The sequence below is a fragment of the Diabrotica virgifera genome, chromosome 9, assembly GCF_917563875.1.
Source record: "Diabrotica virgifera virgifera chromosome 9, PGI_DIABVI_V3a".
Lineage (NCBI taxonomy): Eukaryota > Metazoa > Arthropoda > Insecta > Coleoptera > Chrysomelidae > Diabrotica > Diabrotica virgifera.
In genome coordinates this window covers 64,181,458-64,209,421 of record NC_065451.1, presented here as the reverse complement: position 1 = coordinate 64,209,421, position 27,964 = coordinate 64,181,458, and the positions used below count along the sequence as shown (strand labels likewise).

The window sequence follows — 27,964 nt, the reverse complement described above, 5'->3', positions numbered from 1 at the left end:
TTGTTGTATTAAAAAAACCATAGAGGCTAATGAAAAATGGTAAATTTGGCAACATTGCAAGTATCAAATTTGAAATCTCCATATTGCAGAATAGGCGTATCCTGGTTTTTGTAAAATTCGAACCATCCATTTTTGGTTCACTTTACATACAGAATTTGGATAAAAACAAACTACAGCAGTAATATCTAGTATTTTTTATTATAAACATTATATCGTATATGGATATCAAATGGTCTAACTAGTTTTGTAAGAACGAGTGAAAATTTAAAAAAAAACAAACAACTAAAATAAAAATAAAATATATTTCATAATAGATCAACAGTAAAAGTATTTACAAAAAATGGAAGATGACTATATCTACCGTCAATTTAGGCACGGCGTAGATACAGATATTTGAGCTGGCAGTGTACTACCTTTTAATATAAATACTACGTATATATTGTTTACCTTAAAGGTAGATATATCTAAAAACTACATAATTTACCTACGTCACAATTTAAAAACTACTATAGGCCACATTGCGTTGCCATCTTCTTGTAAAGATAGCTCTACTAAAAGAAAAGTCAAACAATAAGGAATGCACGTAATGTTTCCCTTGTTGCCATATTCTAAATTTGAAAAAATATATAGGGAATAATTAGATATTTTTTACATGGCATATTCCTATTGCAGCGAGCATTTCATATCATATTTGGTGAGATCGTAAATGGTAACAGCCGTCCGTCATACCTAATATTGGAATTGAATGTTAAATATAATGTCAAATTATTGTTTTCAAATTATATTTTATTTACTTAGTTTATATTTTAACCAACTTCACTTTCACTGGTAGTTTAGGCGTTAATTTAAGAAATGTTGCTGGCTAAATGGACACTGCTCCCAAAGGCCATAAAAGAAGAAAAAAATAAACAAACAAAGATCTTACATAACCTTCTATAGGACAATGTCAGTTTGACATTTATAGTATACGCTCTGAGCTTCGCTGGTGTCGCTCCTAGCGGATTACTAATGCAACTTTCACCGGTAATTTTTAAATGTATTATGTAATTGTTATCGCTTAATATTTACAATGCAAAAAAGTAATTAAATTGTAATCAATTTTTTAAAGATTTTGCTAATCATTTTAACGTTCTATTAATGAAATATTAATTTCTTACTTCGGATACTTTGACGAAACTTGACGGTAGCGAAAAAACTAATATATGAGGAAAAAATTGTTGAATTTGTCTGTCTTCAAGTTTGTACCGGGGGGTTATGATGTCATTAAATCTATGATGCGAATTCCTAATTGTTTGACTTTTAGTTTACGAGCATATACAATTTGCTGTTTGGTCTCCATAAGAAATGGCGGTATAATACACCACTAACGTGGCCAATTCACTGAGTTTATTTGATTTGTTAGTAGCTGCATATTCGTCAATAAATATCATTAATATGAATTTGTAGCTCAATATTAATAAGGGTATAGTTAATATTTCAATGTGAAACTTTAGATAAGAGAAAGGAACATGTCTTTTTTGCCTAACATAAGCAAGAACTGTTCTAGAACTTCACAATAGTATAGTAAGCACCGGCCACGTGATAGGGGAAAATCGGATAAAATGGTCCCCTAGCATAATTTTCATAAAACCGTTGTTTAGCTTTGTGCGAAGAATAAAATAAGCTAGTTTTAATATCTAGAATATTGCTAATTTTGTCCTCACAAAAGTTGTGTTTTAGGCGTTTTAATTAAAGTATGGTCGAAGTCAAACAATAAGGCTCGCACGCAATTTTCCCCTTGTTGCCATATTTTAAATTGGAAAAAATATATAGGGAATAATCCGATTTTCTTGGATATCTAATCCATTATTAGATATATTTGGTGAGATGGTAAATGGTAACTGACGACTGTCATAATATTGGAGGTTAAATATAATGTCAAATTGTTGTTTTCAAATTATATTTTATTTATTTAGTTCAGAGAGAACTTCAGTTTCTCTTCCCTATCCTTGATTCGTCGATTAGGTTCGTAATAATAGTCTTGTTGTATGGTAGGTTTAGTTAGGAATTAATTTTAAGAAATATATAGGCTCGCACGCAATTTTCCCCTTGTTGCCGTATTTTAAATTTGAAAAAATATATAGGGAATAATCTGATTTTCTTGACATGCCATACCTATTAGAGCGAGCATTTCGTTGGCTAGAAGTAGTGGAGTGGAGACATTATTAGATATATTTGGTGTGATGGTAAATGGTAACTGACGACTGTCATAATATTGGAGGTTAAATATATTGTCAAATTGTTGTTTTCAAATTATATTTTATTTATTTAGTTCAGAGAGAACTTCAGTTTCTCTTCCCTATCCTTGATTGGTCGATTAGGTTCGTAATAATAGTCTTGTTGTATGGTAGGTTTAGTTAGGAATTAATTTTAAGAAATATTACTGGCTAAATGAGCACAGCTCCCAAAGGCCATAAAAGAAAAGGAAAAAAAATAAACAAACAAAAATCTTACATAACCTTCTATAGGGGAACATGGCTTTGACATTTATATTACAGATAGTTTTTTTTGTTTCGAACATTTAAAGACAAAGAGAAAAAGTTTAGCCGGTGGCTGCTTTGGTAAATACATATATGTTTTTTATTTGGCAACAGCGCTTTCCTGTTAAACTTAACGGTAGCGAAAAAACTAATATATGAGGAAAATTTGTTGAATTTGTTTAACAAATTCATCAATAAATAACATTAATCTGAATTTGTAGCTCAATATTAGTAAGGTGTAGCAACTGGGAGCAACTAAAACATTGCATACTAGAACCTTGTAAAGATATACTAAAGACTTCCACAAGGAGAAAAGAGGAATGGATGAATGACGAGATACTGAATATGATGGAACAACGGAGACAATGTAAGAACAAAAATGACAATAAATACAGGGAGATTAACCACGAGATAAGGAAGATGATAAAGCAGGCAAAAGAAAAACACTTTGAAGAGAAATGCAAAGAGATCGAGGATCTCCAAAAAAGATACGATCTATTTAACCTACATAAGAAAGTCAAAGAAATGGCTGGACTAAGAAAGCAAAATCTAACTGGTGCACTTCTGGATAGACACGGGGTCGCTATAACAGAGACCGATGAGAAAGTACAACGTTGGGCAGAATACATCGCTGAACTGTTCGATGATGAAAGAGGGTACCTGGAACACATAGAACTTACTTCAGGAGAAATAGGTCCATATATTACAACGGAAGAAATAATACATGCGTTAAAAACAATGAAGAACAGAAAAAGCCCAGGACCTGACATGCTTCCTATCGACCTTTTAAAAATTATAGATGAGCAGCATATTGATATTTTAGTGGTACTCTTGAACAAAATTTATAGCTCAGGCACATTACCCAAAGAATGGTTGACGTCGATCTTTATTTGCCTCCCTAAAAAGAAAAACGCACGAGAATGCGGCGACTACCGCACCATTAGTTTGATGTCCCATGTGCTAAAGTTGCTACTGAAAGTCATCCATAACCGAATATATCATAAACTAGACATAGACATTAATAATACGCAATTTGGGTTTCGTAAAGGCCTGGGAACTCGTGAAGCTCTTTTTTCACTTAACATACTTATACAAAGGTGCCTGGACGTCAATCAAGATATATATATATATATATATATATATATATATATATATATATATATATATATATATATATATATATATGCGTGTTTTATTGACTATAATAAAGCATTTGACAAAGTACGACATGAACAATTAATGCATGTTCTGGAATCAAGGAAGCTGGACTACAATGACCTCAGGATTATATCGAATTTATACTATAAGCAACGAGCAAAAGTACGTGTTAACGATCAGCTGTCGGAGGAAATTGAAATCAGACGTGGAGTGAGACAGGGATGCGTGTTGTCGCCGGTTCTTTTTAATGCCTACTCGGAAGAGATCTTGAAAAAAGCTCTGGATGTTGAAACAGCTGGAATAAAGGTAAATGGAGTTCCCATTAACAACATTAGATATGCGGATGACACTGTCATCTTAGCTGAAAATATTGGGGATCTTCAGAGGCTGGTGACCAGAATAGCAGAGTTTGGAGAAGAATATGGGCTAACAATGAATGTCAAGAAGACAAAGTTTATGAGAATATCGAAAACTCAAAGAAATAACGAAAATCTCGTCATCAACGGATCCAATATCGAACGAGTCGATCAATATGCATACCTTGGAACAATGATCAACTCCACAGGAGATTACTTACAGGAAATCAAAATCAGGATAGAAAAGCCTAGAGCAAATTTTAACAAAATGAGGAAAGTGCTCTGCACAAGAGATTTGAAGTTGGAGCTAAGAGTTAGGTTGGCTAGGTGCTACGTTTTCTCGACTCTGTTTTATGGAATGGAAGCTTGGACCTTGAATGCTGCATCAATGAAAAAACTAGAATCATTCGAGCTGTGGGTGTACAGAAGAATTCTGAAAATATCGTGGACAGAACACGTTACAAACAAAGAGGTTCTGAGAAGGATGAATAAAGAAATGGAAATCCTAAATACCATCAAAACAAGAAAATTGGAATATCTCGGACATATTTCACGTGGAGAGAGATACAGCTTGCTCCAATTGATTATGCAGGGAAAGATTCAAGGAAAGAGAAGCATAGGGCGAAGCAGAATATCGTGGCTGCGCAACCTGAGAGAGTGGTACGGATGTACATCAAATGAACTTTTCAGAGCAGCCATCTCTAAAATACGAATAGCTATGATGATTGCCGACCTCCGCCGCGGAGATGGCACTTAAAGAAGAAGAAGATTAGTAAGGGTCTAAATAATATTTCAATGTGAAACTTTAGATATGGGAAAGGAACATGTCTTTTTTGCCTAACATAAGCAAGAAGTGTTCTAGAACTTCACAATAGTATCGTACACGGTACACGCTGGCTGTGAAAAACCACCGCACACCGCAGATTATTTTTATACCGCTCTAACGAACGTGTAGACACCGACCAGAGACTTCTCAAAAAGTTTTCCCATCAACCGCTTCACGGCAATATTACTAAAGATGTAGCCTTGTCTTTTCTCACCTGGCTGTTTTTATGTTGGCTATTTTATTTTTAAATTATGGAACAAACAGCTAACATAACGAACATGATCTTTCAGTTACTTAACTCAAATCATAAGTCCAGGGAAATATAAGTTTTTCTCAGGACATCGCCAGACTTTTTCCGTGACTATTACGCCGCACCGGTCAATAAGTCCCGGGCTTAACCATGAAATGGCGACTCTAATGATTTATCCATATGGCATTTCAGTAGTGTCAACCTTCAAAAGGATACTACCAAATCAAAGACCCACAACGGGTTTTTGTGCTACTTATAATGATAATTGTAAAGGATGTTTATCTCACGTATTATTTAAAATCTATACAGAGCTTATAATGCGCAGTTTTGTATGTCTGGAGAGAAGAGTAAACCTAGGGGTGTTACGATAACTAACTTGTGTGCATTTCGCACACAACACTACACTTCTAGCCTCTACTCCAGAAGAAATTACTACCTTATTAAAAAAAAATCGAGGTAGAAAGTGGTAAGTTTGGACTGATGATTAAATATGACAAAAACAAAATCAAGATTATTAATCGCCAGCAACACTTTCCTGAAACCCGAACTATTGCGGTGTGCAAGGTAGTCTCTTCTATATATTTTAGAGATCTAGTTAACAACACAGGCAGTTGTGAATCAGAAATTCGAAGACGCCTACAATTAGCAAAGAATTAGATAGACGACGCATAGTGCTTTAAAAATGTGGACATGGAGATGACTGATTCGAATTCCATGGACAACTTGCCACACAAATGTCTCGGTTCTAAATTAAATTAAACCCAATCAACGTGTCTCTAGTACTGTTTACTGTAGACGTTTAAAGTTCTTTGTTCATAACTATCGAAGCGATCATAAAATGGGGCGATTGGTGGTCCAAGAAAGGCCTCAGAGTTAACTCCAACGCGGGAGATCTACACAGCGATGGGCAGACATTACTAAAAAGCTTCTCAACAAACAGTATACTGAGGCAGGACATGTAACAGGTGCCAGCGACCGGTGGAAAAATATCATTAATCAAATAATCCAAGTTGCTGAAGCTCAATGATAATCCACAACACATCTATGATGTTAATTACTATGATGCTGATAATGATAATATTCTTAAGCAAAAATATCTAAAAAAAAAAACAAATATACCTGCTGAATTATTTATCGATGGTGGTTAACCAAGACTGCTATTTAGAACATCAGGTTTAACAACCATTTTAGCTATGAATTTGTCAATCTTCAACAACATGTGGAATCTGTATATGAAGTTGTAGAGATGAAAGAGGAAAAAACAGTAAAGTGTATTGACTAGCTTGTTATGTTAGAAGTTATATTTACATAAATAAATTTGTTTAAAAACTAAATACGAGTTTTTATAAATAAGATATTTATTAAAATAAAGTAACTTGGTTCATCTTTAGTTTGCAAATCTAGAATTTTGTTAAGTTTATTTCCATTTAGAGCAACCAAAACATCATATCACAAGGTGGATGGCAAGATTCATATTCTACCAAACATACAAATTGCTCAATCGTTGACTCACGCAACCAATGTCATGATACTTATATGCTATAATCTAATAGATGTTTTAGTCAGTCTATAACACAGCTAATGTACTATTTATTGCATTTGTTCCTTGAAGATTTTATTCAATGTAATTGAAGCTACAATGTGTCTTTTTTGTTTAAATTAACTTTTAACCCATTTATGGTCCATACATTATAAGTACTAACTGTTGCACGTCATCCGCGTCCTAGCAAGTGACGGCACATGATACCAATACGAAATATTTAAGTGGTAGGTCTGTTCCTTTTTAGAATTGTTTAGCTGAGTACACTTGAATTACAGCCACTAGACATATTTTATTAAATACGTGTAGAAATAATATTTGAATATTTCTATTTATGTAAACTTAAAGAAATACACAGTTTCATTTAATTTGTATAAATGGATTATAAAGCTTTTTTATGAAGCACATTTGTTCGGAACACCACTGTAACCGTGATCAAATAAAAGTGATATTTTGGCATCAATTTTTAACACTTATTTAACAGTTGCAGTGTTGACACTTCAGATTTGTTTTATTATTTAATATAAGTATTTGTTTTATTACATTTATTGTTTTTATTATTTATTTAATCTAAGATTATTACTTAATTCTTGTTTTCTATTTTTAACGTTTTTATTTACTTACATTGAATATTATCTAATTTGTTTTGTTGTATAATCCACTTCTGCAATTACATATATCTGATTTAAAATGAATTCAGGAATTTTTTGTAATTTGACAACAAAGTCAACTTAGACCTCTAACGTAGGTAATGACATGCAACAGTATTTATACTGTACGGACTGTATATGATTCAAATATGCAACTACTTTACCTTTTTAAAAGGAATTGTACACTATTTCAGATCACATTTTTCATAAAATTTACTAATATCAGTTTTCATATTACTACTTTTTTGGTGGTCCTTGTTTATCTTGATTTTTTTCTTCACTAGCTGCACCACTTAATTTGTAGTTTATGCTTCTTGTTAATTGTACTAGTTGAGCTCCTTCGTTTGTAAAGTGGCAGGCGAAGAGCAACATGTTTTGGGGTTGAACTTTCCAAGCGAACCTCATGAAAATGGCTGAATACAAACATAAAGCTGAAAAGTATTTTTATATTAGAATAATAGAGTAATAGAATAAGTATAATGAGAGTTATAGCAAATGGGTGGTATAGTTCTTCCATTCCAACTTTTCCCATGCATGAAATTATTCACGAATTACTTTTCATATTAGGCCTCTTTTTACTCACAGAAACTAGTACCGCAAAATTAAGCCGCTTGTTTATAGAAACCACAATAAGTTAAACAAGGATAAACAATATAAATAAGGTGTCTTTGACACCTTGTTTACTATGAATTTTGACGTTTATGATTTTAAGTGACAGTGACATTAGCGCATTTGTTGGATATTATTTGAATTTATTGTTTACATATTTGGTTTTTCAAATTATTTAACTTTTAGTCTACTTTATATATGTTATTGTAATTTTTATTTTCAAACATAATTATTGTTAGAACGACTAACTACTGTCCTCTCTTAATTTGATTACTTCCAGTAAGTATCTATTTATTTTTTATGTGACAAGTAATATTTTTTGAGTGTGGCTATAGTTCTGTCGAATGGAAACTTATTAGTTTATTTTCGAGATTACTGTTTAACTTTTTGTTTTTCTTTTTAATTTATTTATTACCATTCTATATTTATCGTTATACTAGTAATAGTTGGTATGATGTTCAAGATATTTAATGTTGAGTCCATAAATCTCCTCAATAGTGAAAAAAGATTAAACACTTCAACAAAATAACTTTTTAAAATACGTCCACGGGATATTAGCCATTTCCTAATTATTACCACTGACAGTATGTATCAATGATACTACACACCGACGTAAGTTTCACTTTATGTTTTGATTTAACTTATTTGAAAATGAATCATGACGCATGGGCAAAGATAAAATGGAACAACTATATACAAATTCCAGGAGCAATCTAACCATACATTATTTCCTTTAAAGTAGCCCATTATTTCACTGTTTTTGATCAGAAGTTTAAAAAACTGCTTCGATTAATACGATTTGAATCATTTGAAGTAACTTACTAATTTGAAATAGGCATAGAAAACATATAATAAACGAGACAAAATGTTGGAATACCTTCGTAATCTAGAATTACCATCTAAGCAGATGGAGAACTCACTCCCCTGTTTGACAACAACATGGATAAGTGAGACAGGGAGACGCTCTATAAATCATTACATGCTATTCAGCCTAGTTCTTGAGTCAGTTATCAGAAAAACGAATGTAACTGGCCATATAAACACCAAGACAGTACAAATTACTGCATAATACCGGGTGTCCTATATTTTCCCCCATTTTAACTGCCTATAACTTCTAAACGGCTCAAGATAGAAACATGCGGTTTTCGCTGAAATGTTTGATTTTACTAAAAGTTTTGTATGAATCGATTGAGTTTTTTATATCGCTTTCAATTACGAAAATAAAAATGGCGGATTTTTGAAAAAAACTTTGTTGACTTTTTTTTAATGGAACACCCAGTATATTTTTTTGTAAATTGAAAGAACGATCATTCACCTATCCAGCGATATAAAGTTTTTTAAAATCGGTTGTCAAATCACTGAGTAATTAATTTTTAAAATGAGAGGTGCAGCGTGGATATCACATACAGTAGAGCGTCGATAATCCGAACTAATTGGTACAGGGGTAGTTCGGATTATCAAAAAGTTCGGATTATTGAACATATGTTCAAAATACATACAAAGCTCATAAACATAGTACATAATATGTAAATATATAGGGTGAGGCAGATAAAGGGGCTATTAGAAATATCTCGAGAACTAAGGGTAACTGAATTATGAAAATTGGAATAAAGGGGTTTTGAAGACTGATCTATTTAATGAAAATATTTTCATCTATTTGGTACTTCCGGTTATACCGGAAGTTGCTTATAACTTCGTTTTTTTAAATGGGACACCCTGTATATTTTTACATTTTTAAATTTTCCTTGATTTCTTCTTTCTTAAAATGTGAGGTTTTGTAATATACAGGGTAGTTTAAAAGATAATCACGTTTTTTTATTAATTTCGTAGCAACTTTCACGCCCTGTAGAATTGTAGTAGTTTTACATCAAAACCTCTGTTTATGTTCAAATGATTTTTAATATAGTCTACTATTGTTAACAATTATTAGTATAGCTAGATTTTTCATTTTAGTATACAGGGTGGGTCGAAACTAGGAATGAGCATTTTATGAGTTTTCTTAAATGGAACACCCTATATGTTAGTATTGTAGTGAAATGATATTTGATGGTACTTTTTATTCCTTAAGCATTCCCTATACCTAACTGCTTTAATTTGTGCTTAATTGTTAATCGCGCCAACAATGTTAACTACGTAAGTATTTTGACAGCTCAACCATTATTGACAATTTTAAGTATCCGTCTAGATTAATATGAATTTACTTCCGAAAAATTATTTGTGATTGAATATTTTCACGGCCAACCTAATAAAATTTCACGTATTTTGTGTTTTAATTAATGTTTGGCTTGAATCACCAATAACTAGCAAATTAAAGCAGTTAGGTATAGGGAATGCTTAAGAAATTAAAAAGTACCATACAATATAATTTTATTTTAATACTAAAATACAGGGTGTTCTATTTAAGAAAACTCAGAAAATACTAATTCCGAGTTTCGACCAACCCTGCATACTAAAATGAAAAATTTAATTATACCAATAATTCTTAACAATAGTAGAATATATTAAAAATCATTTGAACATAAATAAAGTTTATTATGTCAAACTACAACAATTCTACAGGGTGTGAATGTTGCTACGAAATTAATAAGAAAACGTAATTATCTTTTAAAACACCCTGTATAATATCGCAAAACCTTATATTTTAAGAAAGAAGAAATCAAGGAGAATCTAAAAATGCAAAAATATACAGGGTGTCCCATTTAAAAAAACGAAGTTACAATCAACTTCCGGTATAACCGGAAGTATCAAAGAGATCAAAATATTTTCATTAAATAGTTCACACCTCAAACCCCCTGTATTCCAATTTTCATGACTTTCTTACCTTTAGTTCTCGAGATATTTCTAATAGGCCCTTTATCTGCCTCACCCTGTGTACGTTTTAGTTACAAGGAATAAGACACCTGCATAATAAATTGTATGTATCTCTGCATTAACAAAACAAAAATCCGCTGTCATATTTTGCCCATATTGTCATATTAAATCCAAAAATTTGGTCCGTAATCATATTTTTTAATTTTATAATTTTTTTTACGTTCGGATTAGCGATCGTTCGGATTACCGGGGTTCGGATTATCGACGCTCTACTGTACCTAAATAACATGTAACTAAGCAAAATGATATTATGTTGTGATTTTCACATTGCATCTCTCATTTTAAAAATTAATTTCTCAGTCATTTGACAACCGATTTAAAAAAAAAAATTATATCGCTGTTTAGGTAAATGACCATTTTTTCAAGTTATAAAAAAATATACTGGGTGTTTTAATAAAAAAAGTCAACAACGTTTTTTTTTTCAAAAATCCGCCATTTTTTATTTAAAAGCGATATGAAAAATGGCCATTTAGCTAAAAAATTGAAAAAACGATCATTTACCTATCTCGCGATATAAAAATTTTCAAAATCGGTTGTCAAATGACTGAGCAATTAATTTTTAAAATGAGAGATGCAATGTGGAAATCACATAACATAATATCAATTTGCTTAGTTAGAGAGTTGCACCTCTCATTTTAAAAATTAATTACTCAGTCATTTGACAACCGATTTTGAAAAACTTTATATCGCTGGATAGATGAATGACCTTTCTTTCAATTTACAAAAAAATATACTGGGTGTTCCATTAAAAAAAAGTCAACAAAGTTTTTTTCAAAAATCCGCCATTTTTTTTCGTATTTGAAAGCGATATAAAAAATTCAGTCCATTCAGACAAAACTTTTACTAAAATAAAACATTTCAGCGAAAACCGCATATTTCTATCTTGAGCCGTTTAGAAGTTATAGGCAGTTAAAATGGGGGAAAATATAGATGGACACCCGGTATATGCAAAAATGCAGATGATGTAGCTATCATTAGTAGGAACAAGCCACGACTAATGGAAGCGTTCAAAGAAATTTATCTTGAAGCACGAAAAAGGGGGCTTAATATAAACGAAGCAACTGTTTAAAACATGTTTAAAACAGTTGTTTAAAACAAAATGTTAAAAACGAAACAACCCTGATTGGAAGACGATCTTAAAACCATGAACATAAGACAATGGAGAAGAAGGGCACAAGAGAGAGATCCGAAAGGAAGGACATAGCCAGACAGCCAAAGACCCAGCCAGAGTTATGATGCCAAAAGAAGAAGATAGGAAACATATCAAAGAAAAAGGTTATATTATAGTACTGATGTGTGCTTTTACCCCAGGAGTGAATGCCATTCCTTCTCGGGTATGAAAATATTTAACCTTTAGATATCTCCCTAAATCGATGGAAAATTCAATGTATAACAAAAAATAAGTTAATATTTTCCAAGTTATTCATACTTGAAATTGTCGATTTCCCTCTAAAAACTCATGTCTTTTGGTTCAAAAATCAAATAATGTTTCTTTTTTAAAATTTGTATCGTGGCTAGTACAACTTTATAATGGTGTTTATTTGAATTAACCTGAAATCGAAACTATTATCATTAAATGACACAAAAAGAAGGGGTTTGTCAAAAAATTATTTTATAAGAAGTATGTATTTAATGTTTTTTTAAATATTTAATGAGAAATTTAAAATGAGCTAATATAAAAGTGATTAGGATGGAAAATACCTGAGTTATTAAAACAATAAAACAATTATCTCATTAAAAATACCAAAGAAGTTATTAAATTAATTATTTTCCCACAAAAATGCAAATTAATTTTATTCCACATACAATTAGCTTTATTTATGTATATATTAACATCTAAAATTTTAACTGGTTTAAAATGCCTAGATTAAAAAAACTTCAATTTGGTATTAATAGTAATTTTTTATTACATATTAATATTTAAAAATTTAGTATTAATAAAATAAATAATTTTTGAAGTGTAATGAAATTTTTCCATTTTTTCAAAATTACTCTGAAACTAACAGATATGGAAAATATGCATGAATATGAAAATTTAGTATTTTTATTGTTGAAAATGTTCCATTTTTTCATAAGCCCACTACACAAAACGTTTTTGTGCAAAAAATCTTATGTAGCAAATCAAGGGTCAAAAACAGGTAGATGCTATATATGATACTGATTTCAGTAAAGCATTTGATTGTGTTGATCATCAAATTCTTCTTGCAAACTTGCTTCCTGTGGTATTTCATAGGGAGTGGGAGGAGTACCTTGGAAAAACCAGGGGTAATAATAGGTGGTTGAAGTGTAACACTGGCCCTATTACCTTCCCATTATACCATAGTTATATTGCAGTCCTAAGAAAGAAGGCAGTATCTCCACAAATGTAAGTTTCCAGATAATGCAGATTTTAATAAACGAGGCTGAGCCACCATGAAAATATTTATGGATTTCAGAATTGTTTAACTGTGTTGTAGTTCTTTTTGATATCATTGGATAAGTTCATTTTTTATAAGATATTTTTATAAATTTTAATGAAAATGGCGGTTACTGCTTTTAAACAAGGCATGTTATTACACACTTGCTTAAAAGTAGTAAAAGTAGTCAAGCAGTTGCTAGATTAAAAAGCAGTATCTCCATTTTTTTCTGTAGGAGATACAGCTTTTTAGGCTTGTATAAGATACTTACTGCCTTTTAACTAAGTAATGCCTAACAAGAAGTTGAGTTACTGCAATTTTAATAGTCTACCAGACCCAGAAATGAAGGCTTACTGCTTTCTAACTTTGTTAGGTATATTAATAATTGTATAATAACCCATATAAGAGAGCAAACTCGAAAATTATAAAAATTGGAGATACTGCCTTCTTGCTTAGGACGGTAGTATACAGGTATACATATCATTTCAAATTCCGCAAATACTGCATTCTACCAAGGAATTTGCGATACAATTAGTTTCATTTAGCATAATTGAAGGGTCCAATGCATAAACCGGTCAAGTCACACAAAGCAAAATGTTCAGGAGAAGTAAAAAAACATTTTGAGGTAAAACTGTGAAATCCTGATACATTTTGTATTTTCTGTAATTTGAAGATCATCTTGTTAACTGTATTTAATAAATAATAATATAAATTGTAAGCTTTAAATAATAAATTGTAAGTTAAAAAAGAAAAAAGTTATGGGGGAAAAAGAATTGGACTTGACTGGTTTATTAAAAGAATTCATCTTTTTTGTGGGGAAAAATAAAACAAAATAGAATTTCATATTAAAAAAAATATGTTTTAGTAATTTATTAAATGAAATAAACCAAAACGTAGTTTCAACTAAATTTTAGTGCAGAGTTGATATATTTTTCTTTACTCGCTCTCACTGCATTCTGATACCGAAGTTTCCTTATTGTCTGGTGAGACGTTTCGATGGTAATTTCGGATTGTTTCATAAAACCATTGATCACACTGTGGCACATAATTTGTTGCCAAAGACATAACATGCTCGAATTTGTTCTATTTTAGCTTACTCCTTTCAGTGTCCAACTTATGGTCATGGTTTGGTAAGGTCAGGGACTGCAAGTTCCATTGTGCATTAACCAGTCAAGTCCAGGACTCCACCGGTTTATGCAAAGTATCAAAATGCAGGCAACACATTATACGCTCTATTATTGATATTTTTAATTCTATCGAGCTGGTTTATGCACTGGAAGATCTAGAATTGTATACTGTGCATGAATAAATGATTAACTCATTTTGCTCAAAAAGTGGACTTGCCCGGTTTATGCATTGGACCCTTCAATTAGAGCTGCTTCTTTGATTTCTCTCTTTTTAGTATCTGTTTCTTTCAGGACTATACTTGAATCTCTCCACTGAACTCTATGTTCATTATCCCAAGTATGTTGACATATTTGAGATCCATCAAATTCTCTATTTTTAATATAAGACTGATGTTCACTTATTCTAACGTTTAATGGTATTGATGTTTCACCTAAATAAAATTGTTCACATTCACAAGGTATTTTATAAATACAATTCTTTGTTCTTTCTTGTTCATTGTTATAATCATAGGGATCAGACTCAAAACTTATAAGTATTTGGGTTTAACCCTTTAACGGGCAGAACTATTGTTTTTGTAAAACTATACTTTTGAATAGTAAAAGTAGTTTATTATGCATCATTAGTAACACAAAAAATGTTTAAAAAAATTTTTCTGTGCCAGAAGGGCTGGAAAGGGTGGTATATATAGCTACCAGTGTGCATTTTGACAAAAAACTAATACTTAGTGGGCAATGGTATATATAGCGACCGGTAAAATCAATTACAAAAATTTATAAAAAAATACTTTATTTTGAAACTATAAAAAAACTAAATAAAGGAATATTTTAAATTTATTATCTAAGAACTTTCTATCTACTATGGTAGGGTGCAAAGCAGTCTTTGCATAGAGCAACGTTAAAAACTTGACAAATCAAATTTCTGTGAGTTTGTTTCTTTTTAGATGAAGCACAAAGGGCACAGCGCCTATAAGTTACTTTGGTGGGTAAGTGTGAACCAGCATTCAAAGTTGAGTTTGATGGAGGTCCAGACTTTTTTCTGAAAGTAAAAGTGCTAATCAAATTATCAGCTAGTTCAATGTAATGCTAGGAACTGTAATGCAGTCATAGGCTTAGCACTTGAGTTTTTTTTTCAGAGTCTCCTTATATAAAATATAGCTGTTTGCTATTGTTGCGGTTAAAAGGTAGTAAAATATTTTACCCACCAGTAACGTCTTGATTTCCATGCGATGGAGTAGTTAGTATGATATTGATCGAATAGATCTACTCCACCCATGTATTTGTTATAATCCGCTATTGCCTGAGGACATGGTACATAATCTCTATTTCCGGTTTTGTTTGTTCTCAAAACCTGAGTTTTTTGTTGAAAATTATGTAGATTGCTGACAACACTAACACATTTTACGCCTCAATCTTTCCACTTTTAAACAGATATTTCCCAAGAACTAACAGAATCTGACTGATTTTGGGAAATCTCTTTATCAGCACTTAATATTTGTTTTGGAAAATATTTTTTTGTTTGCCTTACAGTGCCACAAGCAAAAGTTTTCTTTTCCAGTAGTTTCTGCATCAGTGGTATTGAATTCTTCTGGGTACCGTAGAGTTTTGATTCTTTGGCGATTGGCTTACTCGAATTAATGTCAACATTGACGCTTGAAGACTCGGTAAAATCAAATGATTCGAAAAGAAGATTGGGGTCGTTTTTCTCGGAATGGGACGTTTCGATGCCGCCGGTTCATCGCCGGCCGTTTCGATGTCGCCGGTTCATCGCCAGTCCATTTCATCGCAGTCATATCTCGCATTTCCTAGAATTCCTAATTAATACTAAAAATAACTAATAATTGTAACTGACGAAAATTCGGAAATATATCAGATAGCGATTAATTGACTGGCGATGAATCGGTCGGCATCGGCATCGAACTGGCGGCATCGAAACGGCGGCGATGAAACGTCCTAGACCCCGTTTTTCTTGGACCACACAAAAGATTGATTTGAAGGAACAGGAGCTTGTTCCGCATTCTCATCTTTATCGGCAGGAGTTAGGGAATTTGTTGCTTGAAGTAATGTTAACAGTTGTTCATCCTCGCCGTCTTCATCAGAAAAAATGTTTTTAGGAAATAACCTAGCCAACTTGTGCTTGAAACCAAATCCATCATCTGGATCAAAGTCAGGATCTTGATCCGAATCACCAAAATCTTCGTTTCCGCTAGAATTATTTTTGTCTTTAGTACATTGGCGCACCCTTTTCAAGAGCTGTACTGAAGTACTGGAACATGTCGGCTGGCTGTCGATACTATTGTAGTCGAGAATTGTGACGGAGTTCTGGAAATTGAGCTTGCTTCAGGAAAATTGTCATCGCCATCCTCATCGCCATCAAATTCGGGAAGACAATACTCTTCATCACTTAGATGGTCTACTATATACTGGATTTCAGCTTATGTAAGTGAATCATCTAAAAAAACATAGGAATAATGTACTGGAAAAATCTAACCAAACCTAAATAATGTACTAGAAAAATTGTAATGACAAATAGGCCTAATAAATAATTTGAAGTCTTATAGAACCTTGTCTAGCAAATAAATACTAAACTTTGTTTTAATGTATCAGTAAAAAATTTAGTATTGTGTGTAAAGTACGATCTAGAGATTTTGTTGGTTTAGTATGTGAAAAAATAACGTCTTATTTGGTACAATCCTCAAAATGATTAAAAATATTTTCCTATCGCTAATGTCAAACAACAAGATTTTTATAGAAATTTGTTGGCACAATATTGTTTAATAACTGGCATAAGTTTCAAACCTAAGAAATAAAAATTGTTTGTACGCCGAGATAAATAAAAACAATGAATTTTGTGGTTAGAATTCTCATAAAACATATTTATTCTTCCAATAACTATTCCAGTGCTTCTAAAGAATTATCTGCTAGTTAAAAATAATAAAAAAGTACACTTGACACTTACCTTCAATTTTTGTCCAAGTAGTTTATTCCAAATGACACTTGTGCAAAAAACAAAAATAAAATTGAACGATTTTTTACATAGACTGGTGCAGAAAGGCGCGCTGGTAGCTTATCATACCAGTTTTGTGAAAAGCATGTCGTTACCATGCCACATACAGGTTTTCGGTATTCGCACCTACCAGCAAGCATTCAGTGTATCGACTGCGCCTATAAAGATTGTTTTCACCGCAACTCTGATGACAAAATAAGCCGTAATAGCTTATGGTATATACAGATACCAGAGAGCTTCAAAGGGTTAATTGACCTCAACATTAGCCTTCCAGTTAATATCAGCAATCTTTTATCTTATTCTGACAAATATTACAATACAGTGGAACCTCGATAACTCGGATTAATCGGGACCGCGGCCGATCCGGGTTATCGAAAATCCGGGTTAGCCGGAGAGCATTGTAAAATTTAATAAAATACGGTATACTTATAGATAAAGTCCGTTATAATTAAAATAACATGAAATATATATGCACAGTACACATCTAACTTACCTATTATAGTTGTATATTGTATAGAGTATAGTATAGACAGTATAGATAGAGTATTGTTCATTTCTAGGTAAAAAAAACTCAGTTTCGGTTGTGTCAATTTCATCTGCCATCGGAACGATGTAATGTTTATTTAAGAACAGTGGCTCTTTCATTGTTTAAAGTTTAAAAGACCATTGTTCTAAAAATAATTTTTTAAAAGACAGTTGAAAATAAATAAAGGAATAAAAGGTGCCTGTTGTTTGCGATAGCCCCATAATGGATAAAGATCGTCGCTCTGCCGCCGCTGCCGCCGTGTGCCATGAGTTATTTTTACCGTATAGTTCAAATTATTTACACAAATACCCATTATCTCTCAAATATTATATTACCGTCCAAGCCAAGTTTTATCAATGAAACTCGATATTTTTAAGACATTCCAGAAGCGGCTACAGATAAAATGTTTTAACATAATACATACATTTTTATTGTTGAAATGTTTGTCTGGTGAAAATCGGTCCGGGTTAGCCGGACTTCCGGGTTATCGGGGGCCGACTTATCGAGGTTCCACTGTATATCTTATCAAGTTTATAAACGATTCTAAGATAAAAATTTAAACATCTTTGTAACAAAATTCTGTGGCAAAAAGGATATTTGTCTAATGCCATCTCTCTCTCTCTCTCTCTCTCTCTCTCTCTCTCTCTCTCCACACACACACAATTTTCATTTTAACTATTACTAATAATTTTTGTTGTATGTATATGTAATTCACAACTCGTACTTATACATATAAATATAAATGACAATTGTAATTATGGAAGAAAGACTCTAGTTGATAGCCCCTTTGCCGCAACCAACACAAACATTCCTTCTTTCTCAGATTTTCTTCTGCCTCAATGTTTTCTTATTATTTTGTCCTTTGCTAATATAATAAATCATTCATTCAGGTTGTCATTTTCATTTATCTCTTCATTCATCTACATTCCATCACTAATTTATATTTTTCCACTTACAAATATTATAAACAATCATATTATACATAATTAAATATCTGCATTTTTGTTTTTAATCTTTTAACACTGATACACTGAACAAATCGTACTGATATGTAAATTACCTTTTTTTATTTATACTTAATCATTCTCATAGAACCCTTTCACCTTGATCTAGTAATTACAAGGATTTATAACAGAATATGATCTGAAAAACATACCTACTGTCATTGTGGGACTTATAAACTTAGGATCCTTTCTAAAATCTGAAATTGCTGCTATCGGTATACCCCAATTTGCTACGGGCCCCCAAAAATGTGTACTGAAAAAAACAGATTGTATAACTGGTGTTTACAACTTATAAAACATGCATACCTCATTAAGTAAGTCCTGAATTCTTTAGATTTTAGTTGTTCAACTAATTTTTTCGTCAATGAAGCCATTTTTGCTGTTGTCTAATAGATTTTTGAAAAATTAATTTAAACGACCTTTCTGTACAGCAAGGTTCTTTTTTGACGTTTAAATTTGAAGTTCGCGACTTTGACAGTCGCCATCATGTCGCCATTCCATTTAAAAAATGGAATGTCATCATTGTGTTTCTTTCATAGACATATTAAGATCATCTTATTATGTCTATGGTGCCATAGTATATACAGGATACAAACACACATATTGGTTTGACACACAGAAGATAATAAATGAAAATATTCAGAAGTTTGAACAGAGACACAAAAATAATACTTTTGAATAATTAATAATAATTTTGAATAAAAAAACTATAAAATGTTTAACGTTAACATTATTTATATTCTAATTTTTAATATTATATTATATTTATTGTTTTATTAATTTTTAAGAATTATCCCAATAAAACAAAGTATATACTCGAGAGGTTAATTTTGATCACCTACCTTTTCTTTTACAAAATTTTTATTACACATTTATAATAGTGTATTTTGTTTAATGATGACTGTGTCTATTTATTAAATAAAATAACTGTAAATATAAACTCTTTATATTTATAAATAGGCCCTCTATTTGACAAATCGACGATGTTGCCACATCTAATATGACGGGCTGTTGAAATACAAATAGTTCCATGCGCTTCGGAATAAAATTTTAGTGGCAGGTGCACAGTCGCACAGTGCACGGCATAGAACATAGAAGAACGAAGTTATTTTTGAAAACCGGAAAGTTCAATGTACAGTAGATTCGGTTAGTTAAACTGGTAATAAATTAGATATCATGTAACAAAACAACATACAAGATCAGTTAATTGTGAAAATAGTTTATACGTACTTACAACTTAGCGTAATTAATTCTGTAGTATCAGAAATACATCAAAAACCATGAATCCTAACCTAACACCACAGTCTTTTACACACAAAGATTTATTGCTCAAAAAACTGTATTACTCAGTGATTTGCAGTGTACTTTCTCAGCTGGTTTTACTGCAGTTGTACGTGTTCGTGTCAACTTTTAATCTGTTTCATCCCATACAATGGATTTTGGAGTCTACAACAACCTTTACATCATTCAGAACCTGGTTGTTCACAGTGCCATTCCTAGGTATTATATTCGCTCAAAGCGTTATATGTGCCAAAGACTATGTGTTTAAATCAACCTACTGCTCCACAAGATTTCAAAAGTTGATTTCCGCGTTCTCACTACATAATTTAGTGCTTCTATTTTTACATATTTTAGCAGGGCCAGCGCTAATATGGTTATTTTTGTCACTGGGAGGAGGACAATTCCAGAACCTTACAACAAGTATGGCTGATAACCAAGTGTATGTCCTTAACGAAGGTAGTTTTTTCTTAGTATTAAGCGGATTATGGACAGGATTTTTTTATTTTATAAAAGTATATATGGCAGAAAAACATTTAGCTTTTCCAGTTATACACCAAAGAAAGTGGTTACAGTTTAAAACACAAGTTTTCCCATTGCTAAAAAGTAGTTTCAGTTTGTCAATTTGGCCCACAGCAACTTTCATAATTTTTTATATGCTATGGGGAAGTACTTTTAGTGATGGTTTTAGTAGTTCGTTCGGATTAGACAAAGTAGATAAAATGAGTGGCATTTTTGTTTATTTAAATCTATGGTGTTTCACTGGTATTTACTACTTTAACATGCACCTAATGAAGTTCTTTTTTAATTTATTTTTAACAGAACACATAGAATTTCCTCTTTGTAAGCTATCCGAGACATCCTTCAATCTGCAGGACAGTTTAAGTATGTCGGATCTTCCTATAATACAGAACTTAGCATGTTTGGATTTATATAACTTAGCACAGTGGTCTAAAGAAAGAAGGCAAGTGTTTTATACCTTGTCACAACCAGGAGGCCACCCATACAACTGGAACGCTTTAGTAGAAAATGTTTTGAAACTATTTAATGAGTACATTGTTCTTCTCAATAAATCTACGGAAAGTATGGACAGCAAACCTGCAGTAGTACCACCAACTCCACCAATGGTAATAACTCCTGTACAGTCGCCTAATATGTGTAGGAGTCCTATGCTATCACCTGACAAATTTAGAAACCTGAGGAATATGTCAGTAATATCAGATCCTTGCTTGGCAGATGTTCTTAGTGTTACCCAACAAAGTGGTCCTAAGTTTGAGCTACCTGAAGCAGTGGTCGCAGTAATTAATAAAAAAATCAATAGTTTTATTACTATAGCTAGAGTCGTATTAGGAATTGATTTCGTTTTTGGAGAACTACCTCAAGCTAACATTCAAAAATGTCTAGCCAATGGTCTTATAATAATCTGGACCAGTCAAGGCATTTCAGAATTGACTTGTGCTGCTATGACAGAAGACAGGTATGGTATTGTTCAAAAGGATATCCCAGCGTTAGTGTCTACGTTAGTTGATTTGAAACAGAATCTGGATAAATTAAGTAAAATATCAGCTTTAACCAAGAAAATTGCTGGCCAGGACGATTTTAATTATAAAATGAAAGTGGCAGTAATTTCAGCTGTTCAAAGGAGCTTGTTTAAGATTTGTTTAACTTATAAGGAGTACCTTAATGAGTTGCCGTTAAGTAAAGGAGTTAAAATTTATCTTCAGGGTATTAAAAGTTGAAATCTTAGGTTATTTATGATAATAAATTTATTATTTAACTGAATATTAAAAAGTACTGTTTTTCTGAATAATTAAACTTTGTTTGGTATTGAGGGAGGGTTATGAAATCCAAATGTTAAATACTTCCAGATGAAAATTATAAGCACAATTGTGTTATTTCAAGAATATTCATAAAATATTTCTATATACTGTATGTACAGTGGAACCTCGATAACTCGGATTAATCGGGACCGCGACCGATCCGGGTTATCGAAAATCTGAGATAGCCGGAGAATATGGTAAAAATTAATAAAATACGGTATACTTACAGATAAACTCCGTTAGAATTGAAATAACATGAAATATATTTATAAATATGCACAGTACCTACTCATTAAAATTACTAAAAAAACACCAAACCCAAACGTAAGCAAATGGAAGCGAACAATACAAGACACACAATACTAAAGACCATTGTTTATAAAAGAATTTTTTAAATAGTCTTTCCTAAACAATGCTGACAGTTTGAAATAAAAAGGAATAGATACTACAGACAGGTGGCTGTTGTTTCTGCAGCGTGTGCTGAGTCATTTTTAATATCGTATCGTTCAAATTACACACATAGGTACACATTATCTCTCAAATATTATATTACATACATTTTTATTGTTGAAAGGTTTGTCTGATAATTAACTATTTTGATTGGAAATAAGCCACAATTAAATTTAATAACTTAATTTATTAATTTTAATAATTTTTTTTTTTTAAATTATGTTATGGACTATATCAATACTTGTATTGTTTTGACTATATGTACTTTAGCATGTTTATATTAGGTTATCCTATTTCAAATAAAGTATTACATATTAAATTGAAAAATACAAAATATTGAAAATCAAAATGTTTATCTGATGAAAATCGGTCCGGGTTAGCCGGACTTCCGGGTTATCGGGGGCCGACTTATCGGGGTTCCACTGTATTTATATATTTCAGATTATGTAAGCAAATCTTAACCTCTTATACTTTCAAGTCGGGCCAATAACAGATATTTGTCTTATGTGCTCATTTATACAGTTATTGGAAAATTGTTGAAACACAGTAGCTGTTTCAGTAGCACCTGATTGATAACAGTGTGAACACAGGATCTATGTCAATGGATTTGAAAGTCTTAAGTGGCTTAAAGGGCATGCATAAAAATGGAGAGTCATTTTATCTGACAGCATATTCAATGCACAAATCGAGCCTTGGACTCCTCCAAACTAGGCTTCTAAACTTGCTGGTTCCACACCAGTCTTTTCTAGATTCTCACATCTAGCAAACTCTGCATATCCACTGCTATTTCATCCTCTCACATTTTCTTTAGTCTTCCTTTTAGTTTTGTGCTCTGTATCTAGGGCTCTTTTTAGCAATCTTTCAGCCTCCAAGCTTTCTCCTCTTCAATACATTGAAGTCTGTCAGTTAAATGAATTCTGAGATTGGTGTCTTCTTGAACAGGTAGTGTTCATGGTTGTAAATGGATCTTCTTACTACACAAATTTTGTTAAACATCTTCCTTAGGACTTTTATTTCAAAGATTTCCAGTTCCTTCCAGAAAAAATAAGCTATTCTTTTTCTCATGATCATCTTTCAGTGCGTCACAGTTTTTCGATTTCTCTCTAACGCATTAAATTGTATGTGACAGAAAAAAAGGCACGTCTGGGAATACTTCGGTAATTATTCTAGTTCGGTGATTATTCTAGTTGTCGATAGATGGCGCCATAATCAAAAAAGAATTATTTATTAAATAAAATAATAATATTATCAATATAATCTGTACAATTTATAAGACTATACAAATGAAAGAAAATACCATTTTATAAATGCAATAGACACAATTGATTTGGTTTTATTCCAAATTGAAAATAAAATTTGACAACTGTCAGATTTAACTAAAATGTCACGTTAGAATAAATGTCATAAATGTGTATTATCAGGGACTTACCTTTTTTTCTATAATTTGTGACGCACTGAAAAATGTTCATGAAAAGGAGAATAGCTTTCTTTCCCTTTGCTATTCTTCTATGAATTTCTGGTCCTTCCGTTCCATCCATGCTTAATTGGTTAACTAATGCTTAACTTTCTATGGTTTCAATATTGTCCTCCAATTATAAACAAAGTTTGATATTTCTTTTGACAATGGCTTCTGATTTGGAAGGTAACATATTAAGAAAACAGTTTTATTTTACGATTGGTAGGGTATTTTCCTCCAAAATTATTTAACAGAAAACTACTTTTTCGTGTCTTTTTGTTAGGTGAATATTTATTTTGGCTCTTTCATGTATACATTTTCAGTAATTTCATGTATTCATCCAAGCAATATAGTTTTAATAGTACACACTACTTGATTGTTCTTTTTTTTCAATAGCATTTATGCAAGTACATTATTTTTAGTTTCATTGGTTTTTTTTATAACAGAAAAAATTCTGCGGTCACTGAATAGTTTACATTTTCATTTTTACATTTATTTTGATTTTTTTTATATATATATTTATCTACCTTTTAATTAGATTTTTAAATTTTAATCAACCTATTCTGGCCCAGCCATAGGGAATTGACGTCGCTTTGATGCAAAAAGTGCATTTAAATGAGGTAAAAGTTCAAAAATCTGCTACTAGATATGTAAGGGTGTAAACTATTCAACAGCTACAGCTGTACCTTTCTGGGCTACTCTCTTGCACACTTCAATTTATCAATTGGTGTGTAGGTACTAATATAAATATCTATTGTTCAAAACCAGTTAACCATCTAAGTTATTATTTTATTAAGATTAGTAAATCCACATGTAAAATCAAAAAGTACAATTTGTAAACTGTCATCAACTAGTTGCAGAAACAAATATTATGTAAGAATGTTTCAAAACTTCATGAACCTTGGAAATACGCAAACCAAAAAAAAAATGAATCCTAAAAACATTAACTACATATTTTAACTTCAGACGGAATTCAATAAGTATTAAAAACCACTGTTAGACAAAAAACAATAAATACTCCCAACAATGTTTCTGCAACAAAAACTGATTTGGCTCTGTCTTGCTATGTCAGAACTCACAATTAAATGTTTTCAGGAATGTGGGATTTCATAGTTTCATTCGTATATTGACATCAACAAATAAGTTAGTAAGGTTCATGAAATTTTGTAAAACCTATTACCTTTGTAAAGAAGTAATGTTTATGTCATAGTTTTAAGATTTAATATACCTAAAGTAAATTCGCTCAATTGAGATTCATTTTGAATTTATTTTCTCAAAATATTTTTAATTTGTACAATAAATAATTTTCTTATTTTTTATTAATACATTATATTATTATGGTCAAATAAATAATAATTATTGATTTGCGTAAGATTTGTTATTAATGTTTGTTAACTCTTATTATTAGCTATGAGCACGTGTGTTTGGATGTGCAGTAATTTCCAGCCACCTCTAGTTTGTCAAAATGTAACTAATTTCGCAAAACAATAATTATGTACTAAAATCACCAGACAGTTGTGTCTGAGATTAGCAAACCAACTATATCCGGTAAATTTTTTTAAGTTCCAAATTTAAAACAAATTCTGTTTTATCTCATTTTTATTTATTTAAGACTATTTTTAAACTAGTATGTTTACAATTTGTACTAGCTATAAAGTAAATAGGACATAAACTAAGGCCAAGAAACTAAGACTCATTATTAATTCCCGATAAAATAATAGTTTTTTTATTTAAAAACATAGAATGCACATCAACCAAGCAGGGTTATCAATAGACTAACTTACAGAAGGATTCGTTTATTTACATTAAATAAATGTATCAAACATAAATATTTTAATCTACACTCACCGCCACAAAATTCCGCCAAAATTTTTGATTAAGTTTTACAAACTATAACTTTATTATTTGTACTCCGATTTTCAAGATTCTTGCATCAGTTTGTAGGTACATGTATTAATATCGTTTTTTATTATTCTGGTAACAAAAAATTTTTGTTTAAATGGCATTATACAGGGATGAATGGAAGCGTTGTATTTTCTCTTAACTTTAAAAAATTCTGTGGAAAAATTTTGAGGGCTGATTCTGTTTCATACTCCTTTTGTATTATTCTGGAAGTATCATTAAGGTTTTGTTTTTGAATTATCCGAATATCTCTTCTCTTGTAAGAGCTGTAAATAAAGACACTGCTTTGAAGGTATTTTTAATTAAAAATATCAAACGCACTAAAATTAACAAAACAAAATTAACAACAAAACAATTCAATTGCGGGTATGTCCACCTCTTGCAGCAACGACTGCTCGTAATCTGTTTGGCATCGAATAAAGATGTTTTATCCTTGCCTCGGGAATAGCCCGATATTCCTCTACCACGGCCATAACTATACCAAATTTTCTGGAGGCCTAGGAAGACGGCCAATAGCTTTTTTTAATTCATCCCATAAATACTCAATAGGATTTAGATCTGGGCTGCATACGGGCCATTCTAATCTTATCAATCCAACCTCTATTTTGACTCGATCAGTGTTTTTATTGACAGAAAATGGTACAGCTCTTACAAGAAAAGAGATATTGGGATAATTCAAAAAACAAAATTTTAGTGATGCCTCCGGGATAATATGACAGGACCATGAAACAAAATCAGCGTTGCCATTTTTTCACAGAATGTTTTAAAGTTAGGAGGAAATACAACACTTCCATTCACCCCCGTATAATGCCATGCAAGCAAAATTTTTGTGTTACCGGAATAATGCCAAACGATATCAATACAATGTACCTACAAACTGGTGCAAGAATCTTGAAAATCGGAATACAAATAATAAAGTTATAAATTATCAAACGTAATCAAAAATTTTGGGTGGCGGAATTTTGTGCCGGTGAGTGTAGTACCTACATGTTATTATTTTAGCCAAATAAATTAGAATTCGATTCTTCTAATAATGAACGTGATATTTTTTCCTTTTGTATACAAAAGCAAAATAGAACTGAAGACTGAAGTACACTTTTCTTTGCATAATTTTTATCTTGAATTGTTTTGAACTGGACTAATATGCACATTTGGGCAAACTTTGTAGAAGATACCCGGATAAAATTCCTGTAAGGGTAATTACATGGTAATCCTACTATCAGCGATGAATAATAATGCATCTCTAAAGGTACGTATCCATACAAGGGTGATCCGCGCTTAGTGTAGCAGCTCCACATAGTGGATACATTGGTGATCGCCGCTCGGCGTTCACCCTCTTCGATTCAACCGGTTTGCAGTTTATATGTAGGAGAGCGCATGCCATATATATTTGAGTAGCTACACCGAGCGTGGATCACCCTTGTATGGATACGTACCTTAAGATATTTGTTACCCTATAAATCATTTGTGACTGTTTCTACATTTTTTTTTGTAATGAATGTAAATAATGTTTTTTGTATAATAAAATATTTTTCTAATTTTCTTTAGTTAATTTCACGCCAAAAAAATTATTAATTCGCAGCTCCTATACCTAATAATATCATAACAGTAACTTGTTTCGGACATTTCGTCTGAAGTCACGGTAGACATAAAATCAAATAAGATGCTGCAGAGGACTATCGTTCTGATCTATTGACTCAGCTATAAATGAAACAGGAACAACAATTGTAGACCGCAGCCTGTTATCTGTGTTTGTGTTGAGGAAAAGAACGAGAAAGCTATTCAACAGAGCCAAAGTAAGCGGGGAGAATAAAAAAACACACGGCTAGGAAATACAACTTTAAGAGAAGGCAATATAAGGGACAAGGGAGACATGAATGAATCACCGAGACAATTGAAAGTAGGTACTCATACTTCTGCTAAATTTCAAAAGGTGCTCTCCAAGGAGAAAACACAAACAATTAATTCACTTCTAATTGCTAAGGAAAGAAAGGAAAAAAATTCTAAGAAGAAAAAGATACAATGTAGAAACCCTAAAGCAAGAAGAAACAAGTAAAATATTCACTGACATGACAGACTTACAGTAAACCGAAATATACACCACTGCAATGGAGATTATATGGAAGAAATATGAAAAAACTTCAAAGAGGTCATGATGAAGACAGCAGACGAAACAATCGGGCTGAAAAAAAGTGAAAATAAAAAATGGATAACTAAAGACA

At 31.8% G+C, this 27,964-nt stretch overlaps 2 protein-coding genes across 2 annotated transcripts; one reads left to right on the top strand and one right to left on the bottom strand.

Annotated features, from left to right (window-relative positions):
- Positions 1-283: 283 nt before the first annotated feature.
- LOC114336193 (mitochondrial pyruvate carrier 1) lies at positions 284-19,314 on the bottom strand. Its single transcript, XM_028286525.2, has 3 exons — positions 19,143-19,314; positions 18,989-19,089; positions 284-7,730 (listed from the first exon to the last, which is right to left on the bottom strand). Exons 1-3 carry the CDS (start codon positions 19,208-19,210, stop codon positions 7,537-7,539), a joined length of 363 nt encoding a protein of 120 aa, XP_028142326.1. The 5' UTR covers positions 19,211-19,314; the 3' UTR covers positions 284-7,536.
- Positions 19,315-19,915: 601 nt separating this feature from the next.
- On the top strand, positions 19,916-27,285 carry LOC114336194 (nucleoporin Ndc1). The gene has a single exon (XM_028286526.2). The coding sequence runs from the start codon at positions 20,117-20,119 to the stop codon at positions 21,851-21,853; it is 1,737 nt and encodes a 578-aa protein (XP_028142327.1). The 5' UTR covers positions 19,916-20,116; the 3' UTR covers positions 21,854-27,285.
- The last annotated feature ends 679 nt before the right edge of the window (positions 27,286-27,964 follow it).

Coding starts and splice junctions, on each gene's coding strand:
- LOC114336193 (XM_028286525.2), bottom strand. CDS start 19,210: ATGGCTTCATTGACGAAAAAATTAGTTGAACAACTAAAATCTAAAGAA. Junction 19,090..19,142: donor TTCAGGACTTACTTAATGAG/GTATGCATGTTT, acceptor TGTTTTTTTCAG/TACACATTTTTGGGGGCCCG. Junction 7,731..18,988: donor AAGTCCCACAATGACAGTAG/GTATGTTTTTCA, acceptor AATACTTTTCAG/CTTTATGTTTGTATTCAGCC.
- LOC114336194 (XM_028286526.2), top strand. CDS start 20,117: ATGAATCCTAACCTAACACCACAGTCTTTTACACACAAAGATTTATTG.